Below are 16085 nucleotides of genomic sequence, written 5' to 3'. Positions count from 1 at the left end.
TGATCGGGCCTCTTCACCGGCTAATCAAGTAAATTTACAGTATTAGCTTCAAACCAGAGTTTTGCACTCTTAGAAACTTGCATAGAAGTATTATCTTGTTGAAAAATTTAGTTCTCTGAAGTAATCAGCGGCACTTCAGGTAACAAACTTTGTTCTAACCTATCAACATATTCTTCCTGTTGATAAAGACAATTGAAGTGGTTCTATTTGTTCCATACGTTCGTAAAATATTTCTTTAGTCTTTCTCAGATCATACAGTGAAACCTGCCAAGTTGATCACCCTTGTAAGTTGGGCACCTGCATAAGTTGACTTCAATTATCAGGAACGGAATTTTTCCTATACAATATAAAGAAGCAAAACCTTTGAAACTTGACCACCTGTCTATCTTTTGTATGTTGACCACTGAAATAAGTCAATTTTGTCTAGGAGTATTATGGAATTCTATTATAAAACCCTCATAAGTTGACCAGGAAAAAAAATCAGAAAATTTTCTGTCATTTTGGCAATGTGTGTTAAAATTTCACTTGTTTGGTGAAATAGTGTAAAAAGCTAATCTAAACCCTTTTGTGGGTTGACCATCAGGGGAAACTGTAAGGGGTCAGCTTTTGACCATTTCTTTCATCCGTTCATTGAAAACAGGTATGTTAGTTGAAAAGTTGCTCTTCCAGTCGCAATAGTGAGCATTTGAATAAATGAATGCTCTGAAATATGCTTTGATCCTTTATTTATGGTCTTTGATCTTTAAGTGTAGTAAATAAATTTTAAAGTGTTCAAATAATTTTATTTTGTTAAAGTTTTCAAATTGCATGTTCTCGTGTTCTGATATTTTAAGAAATTATATTTATTAAACGCTTCACATGCATAACTAACGAAATAATTTTTTTAAAAAAAATTAGTTAAATATTAGAATTATATGTATCAAATTGAAGTTCATTCAGGTTTAAACGCATTTCTTAAGATATTCATTTGCATATTTTCTGAATAAATTTTTTAAGTCAAGTAAAAAAAAAAAAATTACATCTATAGCAGCGAAAAAGTAAACAATGACACATAAGTTGGCCACTTGTCTAAGTTGACCACTAAAACAATGCACCACAAGTGGTCAACTTACACAAGTTTTACTGTACCAAAAACCATCAGGTCCATCAAGATTATACTTTTTTTAACCAGAAAAATTTATATCAGTATTTTTAACAAACAGAAATGCATTACTTTTGCAAAATTAATTCTTCTTCTCTTATGATGGTTTGTAAGAGGTGGACGTGACACAAATTTTCTATATATATAAAAAAAGATGAGAATATTTATTTAACATCTTTTGAACAGTTCTTGATGAACATGGTAAATTAAAATTTCTAACTTCATTTGCAGTTTCTTTTTTTTCTGACAAGCTCTCCTTACAATCATTCTTTTTGTTAGCGAGTGCGATTTTCTGGTCTCCCAGTTCGTTTTTTTATGCCTATAAATTCTAGAATTTTTTAGAAAATTGAAAACTAACCTTTTAATTCTTTTAAAAATTAATTAATTCTTTTTAAAAATTTCCCCACACGTTTTTTTTTTTTTAAATTTGTTTTATGCTTCTGATCTAATGATCAGATTTTCGCGTAATAAGACTACTCAATCAAGGTTCGAGGACCCCACCTAAAATATGCTAATAGAATAGCGCAGGCTATATTTTAAGTTTCGAGGTCAGAAACAAAAATATTCTTTTTCCAAAAAATTTTGCCTTTTTTCCCCAACGGATTTGGATTTCAGACTCCCAAAGTATTGGGGGGGGGGCACAATGTGGGAAATATGCTATAAGATAATTTTTAATAAGTAATTATTATTTAATTTAATATAGTGAGCGAAAAAAACATTATCTTTTGCATGAAATTATCTTCGAATAAACGAATTTTATAATTACTTACAAAAAATGTTCGATTCGTTTAAAAACATTTCGAGATATCATGGTGAAATATGCAAAAAATAAAATTAACATTAAGGCTATATTTTCAACCGTTCTTCTACCCTAATTATTGGGAGCATATTTCCCACATTGTGGCACCCCCCCCCCAATACTTTGGGAGTCTGAAATCCAAATCCGTTGGGGAAAAAAGGCAAAATTTTTTGGAAAAAGAATATTTTTGTTTCTGACCTCGAAACTTAAAATATAGCCTGCGCTATTCTATTAGCATATTTTAGGTGGGGTCCTCGAACCTTGATTGAGTAGTCTTATTACGCGAAAATATGATCATTAGATCAGAAGCATAAAACAAATTTAAAAAAAAAAAAAACGTGTTCACAACAAAGTTTGCAAGGCGAACATTTTCTAGAACAGCAGCCGCGACGCTAATAACTCGACATTCTTTATTTATTATTGCTATTTTTTTTTATTTTTAACTATGAACGATAAATATTGTTGCAATCTAAAAGTGTGCAAGCTCTTTTTAGTTCCTTTTTTTCTTCAGAGGCTCCATAAATAACAGAATAGCACCATCACTTTAGAATGGGGATGATATGATAATACATGCATGGTGTACTTCCGTTATCGTAAGTTAGTCAAATATGTACAATAATGAGTAGAAACTGATATTAGATTTTATCATTTATTTCTTATCGCATGAACATTTTGTCTATTAGTTAACAAGCATTTAAAAAAAAAATCGTGACGTCTTATTAAAAAAATGATTATTTAAATGGCGTAATAAAATAAAAAGAAATATAAAATAATAGGTCCGTGTTTTGCATTAGATTGTCTTAAATATCTTTCGGAAAAGCATTGACTGTTGATTGTTAATCATTGTTTTTATTTTAACTGAGATTAAATTTTTTTTAAACAAAAAATATTTTTTGAAATTTAAGTATGATGTTAGCTTAGAAAAAAAAGTAAGGGAATTTGTCAGAAAAATAAATAAAAAAATAACAGGGAAAACTCATTAAAAAAAATTTTCATTTCACATTGGAGGATTTTGCATGTATTCCGTACATAAATTGGTCCCTGAATTCTAGCTCATTGAAAATAAAATTTTATTTCTAAATAATAATAAATAAAATAAAAGTAAAAGAAACAGGAAAAGTTTGAACACAAAAAATTTCCTTCAGTAAAAAAAATATTTAAATGCTGTTGCGTATTTGAATAAGTTTTTTTTCGTCTAAAAGGATGATTTCAGGGCGTGTGGCAAACTTAGTATAATACCTTTATACTAAAGGATATAAACCCACAAATTAAATAAAATAAAAATAATATTGTTAAAATACAAAAACTAACTGCAAATCTTTTAACTTTCCAACAAAATTTAATTTTATATTTAAGGTCGCAGCAAAGTTATAATTTAATTGTTGCGTTAAAAATTTGTTTTAAAGTTATTTTGAAAACCATTATACATAAACTTATAATGATGTTTACTGATTTGATGTGGTTTTCAACGCTGTAGAAATGCAGAGACATTTTTGCTCACAGTTCAAATATTAATGTAGTTGAAATTTTATGACAGTTATTCAAAAAAGGTAAATGTTGTTGAAATTATTGATAATATTCATGATTGTTATTTTGTATAGAAGGAATAACTAATACTTTGGTGTGTAAAATCCAAGAACGATACATTTTTATGGACACCAGTGAGCGGTGCAGTCTCTTTACCGTCCATATTTCCATATTACAGCATCTGGCATATTTTGAGGACATTTTGCTCGACGTGGTCACCATTTTATATTATAACCGTCGTTGAACAACCGACCAAATTTTTGGGTTAGCGACTACTAATGTTGAACTTCTTAACCTTGTAATTCTGAACCCAGTCCAGAAGACAAGAGAACTCCTAGATCAAGTATTGTGAGAATCTTGCCCTCGTGCAGGACTTTTTGATGGAACTAACCCACATTTGCGTTACATGGCGAGGGAAACCTCACACGGTTAGACTGACGGAAATGGGACTCTAACGCATGATCCGCCTACCACTGAAGATATTTTACGTCAGCACTGTGGTCGGTACAAGCCGGATGCGGAATTCGCATCTACCAGCCATTGCTGGAGTTCGAACCAGGTCACTTATTGGAAGGCGATCGTTCTATCCCCGGAGCCATCACGGCTCTAACGTGTTCACTATGTAGAATGTGTTCTTAGTTCTAAAACAGTGGTTCCCAACAGTTTATTGCCCACCGCACCTTCTAAAAGGTAGCTGACATCTATTGCCCCCTCATTTTTTTTTTCTCGTTTTGATTGAAAAAAAAAACATACATTGTTGCAAGTGAGCATCAGTAAATTTGAATACATGCTAAATTATACCTGATTTAAATTCAAATTAAAAGTTAATAATGAAGCAATTTTATCCAGTCACTTGTAGAAAATTTTATAAGAAAAGAAAGTGTATCTTTTCACTTTTTTTTCCTCCAAAAAGAGGTGATAATTGAAGCGAAATAACTGAAACAAGAGTGAATTTTTTTAAATAAATTTTTTTAATGTAATCTGGAAAAATTGGAAACGTTAATGGGGAAAAAAACTGAAAATTTGAAAACTCAATTGTTTGTTTTCATTTCTTCAATGACTGCCTTGTGCTTTTTGAATTTCAGTTAAAGCTTGAATATCAGGCTTTATGTTCGTTAGATTTACGCGTAGGTCTCATTTGAAGCAAATGTGCAACATACTTCTTTGTTTTGTGAGAAGCTGGACGACCGAACTAAATCTACTTTCAGCTAAATATGTTGATGAGACCCAGATGAAGAGCGATTCGCTGGCTCTTTATTATTAATTGCATTTTTTTCCGTTTGAATACTCATCGCCCCCTGATGATTATCGCCTCGCTGAGGAGCCATGTCGCCCCCTTTAGAGCGATTACTCCCAGGTTAGGTGGGAACCTTTATTTTAAAAAAAATTTGCGAAGTAAACCTAGTCTTCTTACTGTAACTAAATACTATAACTAACATATGTACTGTGCACTGCTTGCAACAAGAACAAATAGAAATAAAAAAAATCAAAAGAAGCCAAATCAGGAATGCTTAAAAAGCGAGTTAAATATAGCAACCATGTTGCCTTTTTTTTTTTACAATACATCGATAATTAACTAAAACAAACTTTCACTTTAAATTCTCCAGAATTACTTAACAACATTAATGTGTAATGAAATGCAGCATATTTGAGCTCAGAAATTATGTTATCAACTTCATTTATTAAAAACAAAATTATCTGCTTGAAAATATCGCCTCGTACAATAAGCTGTAGTAAGCAGCTGTTTACGTTCTAACGGGAAGTCGAAAAAGGTCAAGAGCTCGAGATTTGTTTTTGCTTACATTTGTACTGACACGCTGCACAACTTTTCTATATCGATGCGAATTATACTGCCAACATCCTCAAGACGCAATATAATCTGTATAAAAAAATAGATATAAATATAAAAAATAAAAAGGAACTTTATTCGGGCACATTTGAACAGATCGATGACTGAATCACATTGGAAATTTCAATAAGGATATCAAGCATCTACCTAAAACGAGAACACTGCATTTCCATACATGCACCTTTTGATGATGTTGAAAAGTTAATTGTGTATTTCCCCACTCTTTCCTGATAAATATGTGTCCAGAATAGGATGTCATATAAAATCTGCTTTCACACGCAAAGAGTACTCTGTTCCATAACTCATCTGGTGTCCTAAGTACTAGAGTAAACATGGTCTCAGGTGAATAAAGGCATTAATAAGCAATGCCGTACTGGTCGTTGTGCAAATTGATCTGCGTTGGGCAGCCTTCTGGCCATGATAAATTCCCTTACCTGTCATTCGATTGACTTTTTTTAATCTTCTGCATAACTTCTTACATGTCGGACGATATAATGGTAATCCACCACTGTAATGATCACCCACCACTGTAATGATCATCCACCACTGTACTGATTATCCACCAACACCCGCAAGCATGCAATCTACAAAAATCTTGGGCACAGTCGGATCCTATAGCTGAACGTGATCTCCAAGTTCGAAAATGCTGTGAGCAATATCAAGGTTGGCACACAGCACAGTAGTTAATTTTACATATAGTTTTTACCATAACCATAGTTTTTATCATTTTCATAAAATATGATTTCAATGAGTTTTGCCATTTTAGAAAAAGAAACAATTTCTCCCATGTCTTTAATATAGTCAGAATAAGTTTTTATTTTTTCTGCCCTTTCTGTGAATGTCTTAAAAAAAGCACACATTTGAGTCAGTATTGTAAAAAAGAACATGGAATATCAATATAACCTACATATACGTAGGGAATGAAAATTCTCGTTTGTTATTTTCAGCATTAACTAAAGTGCAACCTAATCAAATAAAGATCTAGAGGGAGATAAATTTTTCAAAAACAATGGGTAAATATTTATTATTTTAAAAAAAATTAAAAAAAGTTTTTAAAAAAAAGCTTTAAAAATAGCAATAACATTTAAATGAATAAGAATTTCAATAAAAGCTAAGGTGAAATTCCAAATAAAAAGAGTCCTTTCAGCCTGAGAAATTTCAATTCTTGGTTGTCATTTTGTGAACTGCAGAACCACTGGCGAGGCATTTTTTACTACAATTTTAACAGTTAATAGTTCTGGAAACAACTATCAAATGTTAATTAGTTTTATATCATCATATTCCCAGTACATTTTTTGTAAATCAAAACAAAATGTAACGTTGAACACCCAAAGCAGCAGCTTTTTCAATTTTTTTAATATTGGGAGGTTTAAAAATTTAAATATTAATTTAAAAGTTTTATATTTGATTTTATAACCGTCGTTGAACAGTCAACCGGATTCTCGGTCTACGACTACCAATGTTCAACTTCGCATCCTTGTAATTTTGATCCCAATCCAAAAGACGAGGGAGCTTTTGGATCAGTACCCCCAGAGGTATTGATCCAGAGGTAAAATGGAGGACTTTGTGACACGACAGCTTTAGCGTGCATCAGTCACCATTTACTACATGGGGAGTCTTTGGCCGGTAGGGATCAAACCCACGATCCCTTTAACATACCCTACCAACCAGGTTATCTTAAAAGTTTGTGAGGAACGGATATTACCAAAGATTAGTTTCGTTATAACATATGTCTTAAATAAATAAAGAAAGAAAAGTGTAAAGAATTAAAAGCCTAAAAAATATTTATAATTTATTTATTAGGAACATTAGAGTAATAATAAATAATGAGTTCATGAAGTCTAAAAACTGATATTCTTGTAAAGACAATCTAACAGGCATGTAGATAAGTTTTATATTTTAGTTTATAAGGCATGATTTACAGACTAGATACTAAACTGGAACCTCACACATTTTTTTTAAAAGTAGAGTTTTCAAACAATATAAATAGAGTAATAGAAAAAAAAAGGAAAAGAAAAAAAATAAATGCACAGAAGATTTTTTATAAGGGTACTTCTAGCTTTATTACTTTAGCTAACCAAATGGACACTATTAAAACATTGTGATCAAAGCCTATAGAAATAAAATTCACCATGCTTATGTGAAATTTTTCACTACAATAATATACAGATTTTTTTCTTTTAGTTTTTGTCAAGGTGTGTAAAAGAGTATACCTATTTCATTTCCTAGACATAATTTATGTTCAAAAATATAAGAGCAACATGCAGCTGATATGCATCAGACTAAATAAATGAGATTTAAAACATAAAGTATACTTTAAGGTAACAAAATTAAATAGTGTTAAAAGCTATGCCTGGTTTAAATACAGAAGGAATAAAATAATGCAACACATTAAAAAAAGGAGAAAAGTTGACAAGTAGTATCATGCAGTATGTAACAAGTTGTATGTAAGATCAATTTTAGAAAAATTTAATTAAAGAACTGTAAACTTACTGAGTAGTCTATTTTACTATTTCAAAATTAATATTACATTTAAATAATATGTCTTTGATTTAATGTTCAGTTATTTATTTACACTTCAATCAATAAAAATAATGATTCACGAGCATAAATATTGGGAGAGTACTATAACACAAAGCCAGTATCCAATTGAAAAAATTATGCTACAAATAATTAAAACTTCTGCCAAATGTAAAGAGAGGCAAAAGTTCAAACCGTTTAAATGCTGGAAAACAAAGATAACAGCCTTTTCTTTCCTCGGTTTATTGCCAAGGAGGACCAACAACTTTGATAAATAAAATGTTTGAAACATTAGGATAGAAAATATTACTTTTTTTGTAATAAAAATTGGAATCAGGGAGCAAGTTTAAATTTTCGATAATTTTTTAATGTAATTTGTGAAAACCAATTAGCAGAGGGAATAAATCCAAATTTTCTAAATAGGAAGAATTGAATTGAATTATTTGTGAAGTTTTAAAGCCTGCATTGTTATAGCTTACTTTACATAATTATTTTAAGTATTGAAAAGAGAATTATTAAAATTAATTAAAGACTTACAATGTCATACAGAAACTATGAACTACATACTATGAAAAGTTGAAGGTTTATAAAATAGAAAGTTGAAGTGAATTGGAGCATGCTCCTTTGGTTCCACATAGCAAAACTCACCCATTATTAACCAAAGGATAAAAATATTTAACCATTTATTTATGCAACACAGAAACTAAATTCTAAGTTTGTGGAAAGGATGAATTGAATTATTTGTGAAGTTTTAAAATCTGCATTGTTATAGTTTACTTTACATAATTATTTTAAGTATTGAGAAAAGAATTATTAAAATTAATTAAAGACTTACAATGTCATACAAAAGTTATGAACTGCATACTTTGAAAAGTTGAAAGTTTACGAATTAGAAAGCTGAAGGAAATTGGGGTATGCTCCTCTGGTTCCCCATTAAAAAACTCAACCATTTGCTACTAAAGAATCAAAAATATTTAACCATTTATTCACACAATTTCAATTCTAAGTTTCTGAAAAATATTAATTTAATTACTCATGAAGCTTTAAAATCTATATCGTTATAGTTTCCTTTATATAATTATTTTAAATATTGAAAGAATAACTATTAAAATTAACTAAAGATTTACGATGTCGCAGAGAAACTATGAACTGTATATTTTGAAAAGTTGAATATTTACAAAATAGAAAGAAAGAAAGTTGAAAAAAAAAAAAAAAAGAAAGTTGAAGTGAAATGGAGCATGCTCTTCTGGTTCCACATTAGAAAACTTGCCTATTATCAACTAAAAAGGATAAACATTTACAAGCATTCATTTACACAGCACATGGACTCAAGTCTTAGAAAACATTTGAGCTCTTTCAAAAGGAAAAATCCTACATAAAGCACGACTTCTCAAAAGCCCTATTGGTACAGGGCCATAAGTTCTAGAGTCCGTAGAATTAGAGTGATTATCTCCTTCTAACCAGACGTGACCAAGAGGAACAACATGTGTAGTTAAATTTTTTTTAATTTTATCACCGGGAATGCCTTTGATACGCTTGCAGATGTACTCTCTAGGATTTGAAGGAGATTTAGCAATAATTATATCACCTCTCTTAATCTTTTTCCTCGTGATGGAAAGATGTTCAGTCAATATTACATCATGTGAAAAAAGGGTGGGCTCCATAGAAGGTCCCTGACAAATCACAACATCGGTCAGATATTCCTGAGTGCAGTGAAGGACACAACCAACATAACCTATATAAGCCGTAGCAACCACACTTCTCTTAGTAAATGTTTTAATTACTTTCCAGCCCAGTGACATTACCTGGAAGAAATATAGTATGAAATTAATTAAATAAAAGAGAGTGTACACTAGACAGTTTCAAAAAAAAAATATGTAAATAATTTCTGAGATTAACATGCATACTAGCAAAATTATATCAAATTAAATTTTAAAATTCTACTGAAAATTTGAAGCTATTATATTAAGATTAAGAGACCGATCAAATGCATGAAAAGTTCTATATTAACAGTTTTTTAGTACAAAATATATTATGTAATACATATAAAAAAAAAAGTTGTTTTTTTTTACTAATATTTATTAGTATTTTTAAAATAAAAAGAAGAATATTTACATACCATGCATAAAAAATATTAAGCATTTATATCTTATTAAAATGGAATAATAAGACCTTTTATGTTTAAATAAAACTAAATTTTTGTGAAATAAAAAAAATGAGCAATGACTTGCTTTTCATAAATTACAATTTAATATGGTGAACTATTATTCATATGTTGAGTTGGAATAATTCAAAATCTGTAAATGAATACAGAAACATTATGTGGACAGTTGGAATCATTCTGCTATTTGTCACACAAAATATCTCTGAATATTTTAATAGTTTTGTAAAACTGTTTTACACTTTATTTGCAGTTGCATCAGAACACTTTTGATTAAATAGCAAAGTAAAAAAAAAAAAAAAAAGATTTTTAAGGTGGAAAAATAAATTAGCAAATACTTTTTTTAAAATTTTAAATAATAGAGAATGTTATAAAATAAATTATTATGTTCATTGCATATCTTAATCCTAAAATAAATCATTTTTCTACGAAATAGATATTAAGCATGTCTGCCTTCTTCAGTTAAGAAGATCCAAATCTTTTTATGTAAAATTTCTCTCACTATAAAGATAAATACTCTCTCATACAGTTTGCAAATTCAAAACAGTTGAAAAATAAAAGAAAGTAGACACAAAAATAAAACTTCAATAATAATAAGAAAAATATACAAGCATTAAATTATATGCTATAAACTACAACAGATAATTTTATAGAGAACTTTAATATTCACGAGGCCACTGCCTTAATTTTTTTGTCAAATCCTTATTTTCTGACAAAGCTTTCTTCTTTATTGCAACTATCTATTATCACAAATATTAAGATGAAAAGAAATTTTCCTTATTTAATAGAAATTCTATGGCAAAAATTTTTTAATTCAATTTTATAATAATGATAAAGTATAAAGACAAGAATTCTATAAAGATGGTAAAATTAGAAAATATACCAAGCTTAATTAAATCTTTTACAAATACATAAAAAATAAGCTCAGCAATCTTTTAGTTTCATAAAAATAAATAACAAATGAGGATTTTGTAATATTATTTTGAGATTAATTGTCAGTCTGTTATAGAAACAGAATTACATTGCATTTAAATTTGCAGTGAAACAAAAAAGTTCTCTATCAAACCTTCATTAAGTTATTTTTAATTTTTAAAAAAAAATAATCAAATAATTTAAAAAATTGTTAAAAAAATAGTATTATCTCACATTATAGAACATGATTTTCTTCTGCTGGTGACAAGCTGTATCTACAACACAATATCAGTGGAACCTGCAAAAGTTATTTTTTCTTTATAATAATTCTTTTAAATTTTACAACAATATGATTATCTTTAAGGTGATTATTGCTGATAGAGAATTGTTTTTAATCTAGATAGGTCATTGAATACAATTCATTATTTCTTAATATTTACAGGTGGATCTCCTATAGATTATTATTATAGAGTCCAATTTGCTTCTATTAACATATAAATAAATAGTTAATTTTCTATGATTTAAAACAAACAAATAAGAGAGTTACAAGAAACAGGTAATAGAAGCGAAGAATTTCACAATCTAAAATGGGTTTTATCGAAAATCAAACCAAATGAGCCTAACCCATGAAAGGTTTATTTTATGCTTCATATTTTTGTTTAATTTCTAAGTAATAAGAAAGGCAATAACAATTTTATCATAAGCTAGACTAAGCCTGAAAATTTCAGATTATGAGCTGGTCTCATCTCTTATACATACTAAGATGAGGTTTCATAAATATTAAGATATTTTATTTCAAAATGATAGAATTGAAAATATTTCATCTAAATTAACTGGTTAGCTAGCTTTTAGTGTCAGTTAATCGTAAAATTAGCGTTTAATGGAGATTAATACCAGAAGGTAATTAAAAAGGAAAACATTTTTGTACATAATAATATATAATATTTACAAAAAAAATTTTTTATACCAGGGCTCGAAAAAACTCAGAAATTTTACCCGTCCCAGAGGACGGCCTGTCCAACAATATACCCGTCCTCCTTTGAAACTAACCCGTAGCTTCTAAATAAATAAAAATATAATTTTCTCTTATTCATTACAAACATTTATATAAATTGCACAATGAATTAGTAGTTACTAGGATTACAAATACTAGAATTACAATATACAGTAATAAAAGAAATACTAGGTTACTAATAGTAACCTAGTATTTCTTTTATGAAATAATTTAAATGACAAAGGTCAATTCATCCGAGGGTACTGCGTTTTTGAAAAGAATCAAATATGACGTTTGCCAGTTCCACAATCAAGTCAATGATTTACAGAGGTTTCGGCACAGAAATCTGAAAAGGGTTTTCCATTTAGGTAGATGTTCATAAATTGTGTTTAACGCTTCTTGTTTAAGACCAGTATGTAATGTGTTTTTTTGTAAGTTCATTGCTGAAAAGTCCTTTTCAACCTCTGCAGTACTCCCGGACAGAGAAAACATCAATCTTGTAAGATAATAAAAGTTGAAAATGTATCACGAACATTAACGGGAAAATGGCCAACCGCGCGGACGTCGGATTCGAAAAATTCATTGTCCGCAGGGAATTTTTGACCGCCGAGGACGGGCGGTTTTTCGAGCCCTGATTTATACATAAAAAAAGAAAAGAAGCAATGAATACATAAAAGCTTCAAGGCATTTCTAATTTTTTGTACTCTTGCACTTAACGCTTAAATTTCCTTTTGTCACAAGTAAAAATTATTTTTTAGGTAAAGAAATTGTTAATGGATACAAGTAACTTAACATTGCACTTAAACTTTTATATAAAAAGATTGAAAAACTACGTCTTTGTACAAATTTTTGACTTTTGTATACATGGGCACCATCAAATAAAAAAAATTCAATATTGACCTCTACTGGTACAAGATTAACACCAAAATAAGTCAACAAATAAAATTAGTATTGATTAATAAATCTAAATGACCAAAAACTACTTGAGCTTTAAATTAAATATTATTAATAGAAAGGGATAAAAAAAAATACAAATCTGAAAGAAGCATTAAAAAAATTTTTTTTTTTAAATTTCTGCTAGTGAGAAGGGATGATCTACATGTGTATTCACCAAATAAAATAATATGTATTGTAGTAACTATTGGGCAATTTCATGATACAAAAAACAAACAATAGCATCTCTCGATTAACAAATCTCACATTTTTTTTTTTTTTTACTATTTAAGAAACAAAATCAAAAATTTTAGCTTTCAAATATTTTGTAATAATAATGAATTTCCTGAAAATTCTAATACAGTTTGTAATTGTAACATCAGTCATATAAAAATTGTAACATCAGTGACAATAGCTTTTTCTCTATTTGCCGCTTCCTATATGGCCTTTCATGTGTAATTTTAATGTTTCCTGTTACTTTAAAGTTTTTTTTTTAATTAAAAGAATAACCCCACTATCGCTTTTAGGAGGAGAATTTCAAAGTAAGAGCAAAATTTTTTTATTCCATGTCCTTTCTATGTAACGTCAGTCACATTTTATATTCTAAATAAAGCATTTTTCATTTTCATCCCTCTTTCTTTGCATTAATAATATTAGGCTACTGAAAAGCATCCCCTATAACGTTTTGAAAAATATTACATATTTATCAAGGAAAACAAAAGAGTAAAAAATAAGAAACTTTTTGTAACATCAGTCATCATGGAATTGCCCAATCGGTAATGTGATAAATAGATTAACTTTCCATGAAAACAAATAAATTGTAAGTCTAATAACCAAAAAACATGACTAAAAGTATTTCCTACAGCCATAACAGAGGGCTACTCTTTATCTTTACTTAATGAATAGACATTATATAAAATTTTTAATATAAGAGGTAGAATGTAATATGTTATTCACCAGTAATTTATTTCTTTGATTAATTCAATCAAATATAAGTGATTAAATACAAAAACGAATTTATACTTAATTGTATATTCTATTGATTAAAAGAAATCGTTCTTTTCTGAACAAAAAAATTAAATACTAAGTAATTGGAATTATAAGATAAATTGACTAATATGACATTCATACTAAGTGGTTTTTCCTTTTTATTTGTTTATTAAATACGGCATTGTCTTCTTATTTCTGTACGGCTGAAAGCTTATTTTTATTAAAAGAATTATTTGCTGGGCTTATTTCTACTGCCACATATTTTTCATCTTGGTCGCACATTCTTTAGTGCATCAACTTAATTGATCCTAATGTGGTAATTTATAATAAAAGTCTAAAAAAAGAAAGAAAAAAAAGAAGAGGAATTACGATAATAAAAAGAGAATTATAATTTTTTAAAAGAATTTAATTTTATGCAAATCTATTACTATGCTGACTGATAAAAAGATATGTGTCTACAACACTGATGAAGGGTTATCGACATTAATTTTACTGAACAAGAGATGAGAAGAGATGATGCTGTGAAATTGTTTTAATGTTTATCATGTTTTTTTCTTCTTAATTACTGTAGTCTGTAATTTCCTCCACAACTTTGCAATAAATCTTCAAAATTTGAAAAAAATTGATTTGTCAGGTTTGATATTTGCATTGATAAAATTTCATCAAATATAACGTTAGACGCTAGCTTAACTACTCCACGGTTTTTATTCAGGAATGATGACCATTGACCATATCCTGAGTCAAACTTTGAGTAGAAATAGGCGTTACTTTACATTGCTACCTATTAAGAGCAATGTGTCTTGTCTGTTTTCTCAAAGTAAAATCCAATAGTAGGCGTAACCTGAAAAGTTCGCCTATTGTTGTCAGATTCTTAGAAACGTCTTTGAATGTATGTCAATCGCCATTCAGTCTCAAGAAAATTTTAAAAGAATGAAGAGTAATTAATTCATGAATAGTTTTATGTATTAATTATGTTGTGCCTAAATGCGAAACATTAAAGATTATTTACAAAGCATAAAGTCTAAAATCACATTAAAGAATTTTGCAGAGAATAATATATACCAACAATTATTACTGAATTTTAAATATAAGTATTACCAAAATCGATAACAAGTTAAGATCATACTTCATAGGATCATTTCTATAGTATGATTAGCGAGTTCACTCACCGAACTTCGCAGAAAACCCAACCACGATGATGTGGAATGGGGCTCTCTCCTGAGCGTGAAGCGGTTGCTTCGTTCCTAAAGTGGGATGAACAACATTGATGATCGCACTGTTTGGCATTGCGCTAAATAGATGGAGAAAGCTCGTTCTGAGTGGTTAAAATATTTGAAAAGGAAGGAACATTCCCACCACCAATTTAACTTTGCCCCCAGTTGGATTCAAAATTGGCTTATGTGTATTTCATGAGGTCAAACACCAGGGCGACTATTTTGAGATGTCTAGATTTTTCAATATTGGCCCTAGAATAATAGAGATATCAGTGTTACGGAAAGAGCGAGGTGTTATGTTTAATTTATGGAGATTTCGTTATGTATTACTTTTCTTGTTACCATGGGATAGGTTCTCATGAATCAAGAATTTTTCCTGATCAATCGGCAAGTGACTTAATTCTTCAAGATGACAACAGAGAGTTTCTAACCACTAAAACCCCCTTGTCGGCTGTATCTGCAATATTACTTAAAATTGAATATAAATTTTGTATAATGTAGAGAAAAAAATTTCGTAATCTCGGAATCCCAGTGATTTTTCAACTGAAATAGGGTTTTTGGAATTATTGTTACGGAACCACTGCTCTAGGGTACAATAGACTACAGCAGTGTTTCCCAAAGTGTGGTACGCGTACCCCCAGGGGTACGGGAACGTGCAGCGGGGGTACGCGTTCTTATGCGAAATATCTTGCAACAAACGAAAATTTCAAAAAATGTAATTTAAAAATTTTTTTACAGTAAAATATGCATTCATTTTTTTTATGAGTGGTACACTGCGCTACATAAAATTTAGAAAGGGTACGCAAAAGTCATAAGTTAAAAACAGTGGACTTCAGAAACGAATTATTACGTATCTGCTAACTCAAAAAATTAAGCTGAATTCATATTTTACGTTTTTTAGATTATTATCTTTATCACTTCAATCTTAAACCTCCTGCCTTTAATATGGTAAAACGAATTTATTTACTTTAACATATTATTCTCAATAGAAATTTCTTTGAAATCAATAGATGTTTAAGTTAGAATTGGTTATGGAAATGAATAT

The 16085-nt window shown here is 29.4% G+C and overlaps 1 protein-coding gene and 2 non-coding genes across 3 annotated transcripts; 1 reads left to right on the top strand and 2 right to left on the bottom strand.

Moving 5' to 3' along the window:
- Positions 1-9164: 9164 nt before the first annotated feature.
- On the bottom strand, positions 9165-9638 carry LOC139424815 (mitochondrial inner membrane protease subunit 1). Its single transcript, XM_071185783.1, has one exon. It carries the CDS (start codon positions 9636-9638, stop codon positions 9165-9167), a length of 474 nt encoding a protein of 157 aa, XP_071041884.1.
- Positions 9639-11146: 1508 nt separating this feature from the next.
- LOC107446719 (uncharacterized) lies at positions 11147-13989 on the bottom strand. The gene is made up of 3 exons (XR_011637614.1): positions 13794-13989; positions 11877-11968; positions 11147-11207 (listed from the first exon to the last, which is right to left on the bottom strand). It is a non-coding gene; the product is annotated as an uncharacterized protein (transcript).
- Positions 13990-14942: 953 nt separating this feature from the next.
- LOC122270508 (small nucleolar RNA U3) lies at positions 14943-15150 on the top strand. The gene has a single exon (XR_006225835.1). It is a non-coding gene; the product is annotated as a small nucleolar RNA U3 (small nucleolar RNA).
- The last annotated feature ends 935 nt before the right edge of the window (positions 15151-16085 follow it).

Source organism: Parasteatoda tepidariorum, chromosome 9, assembly GCF_043381705.1.
Source record: "Parasteatoda tepidariorum isolate YZ-2023 chromosome 9, CAS_Ptep_4.0, whole genome shotgun sequence".
Classification (NCBI taxonomy): Eukaryota; Metazoa; Arthropoda; class Arachnida; order Araneae; family Theridiidae; genus Parasteatoda; species Parasteatoda tepidariorum.
The sequence above is the reverse complement of the archived record's forward strand: the minus strand, read 5'-3'. Positions and strand labels throughout refer to the sequence as shown.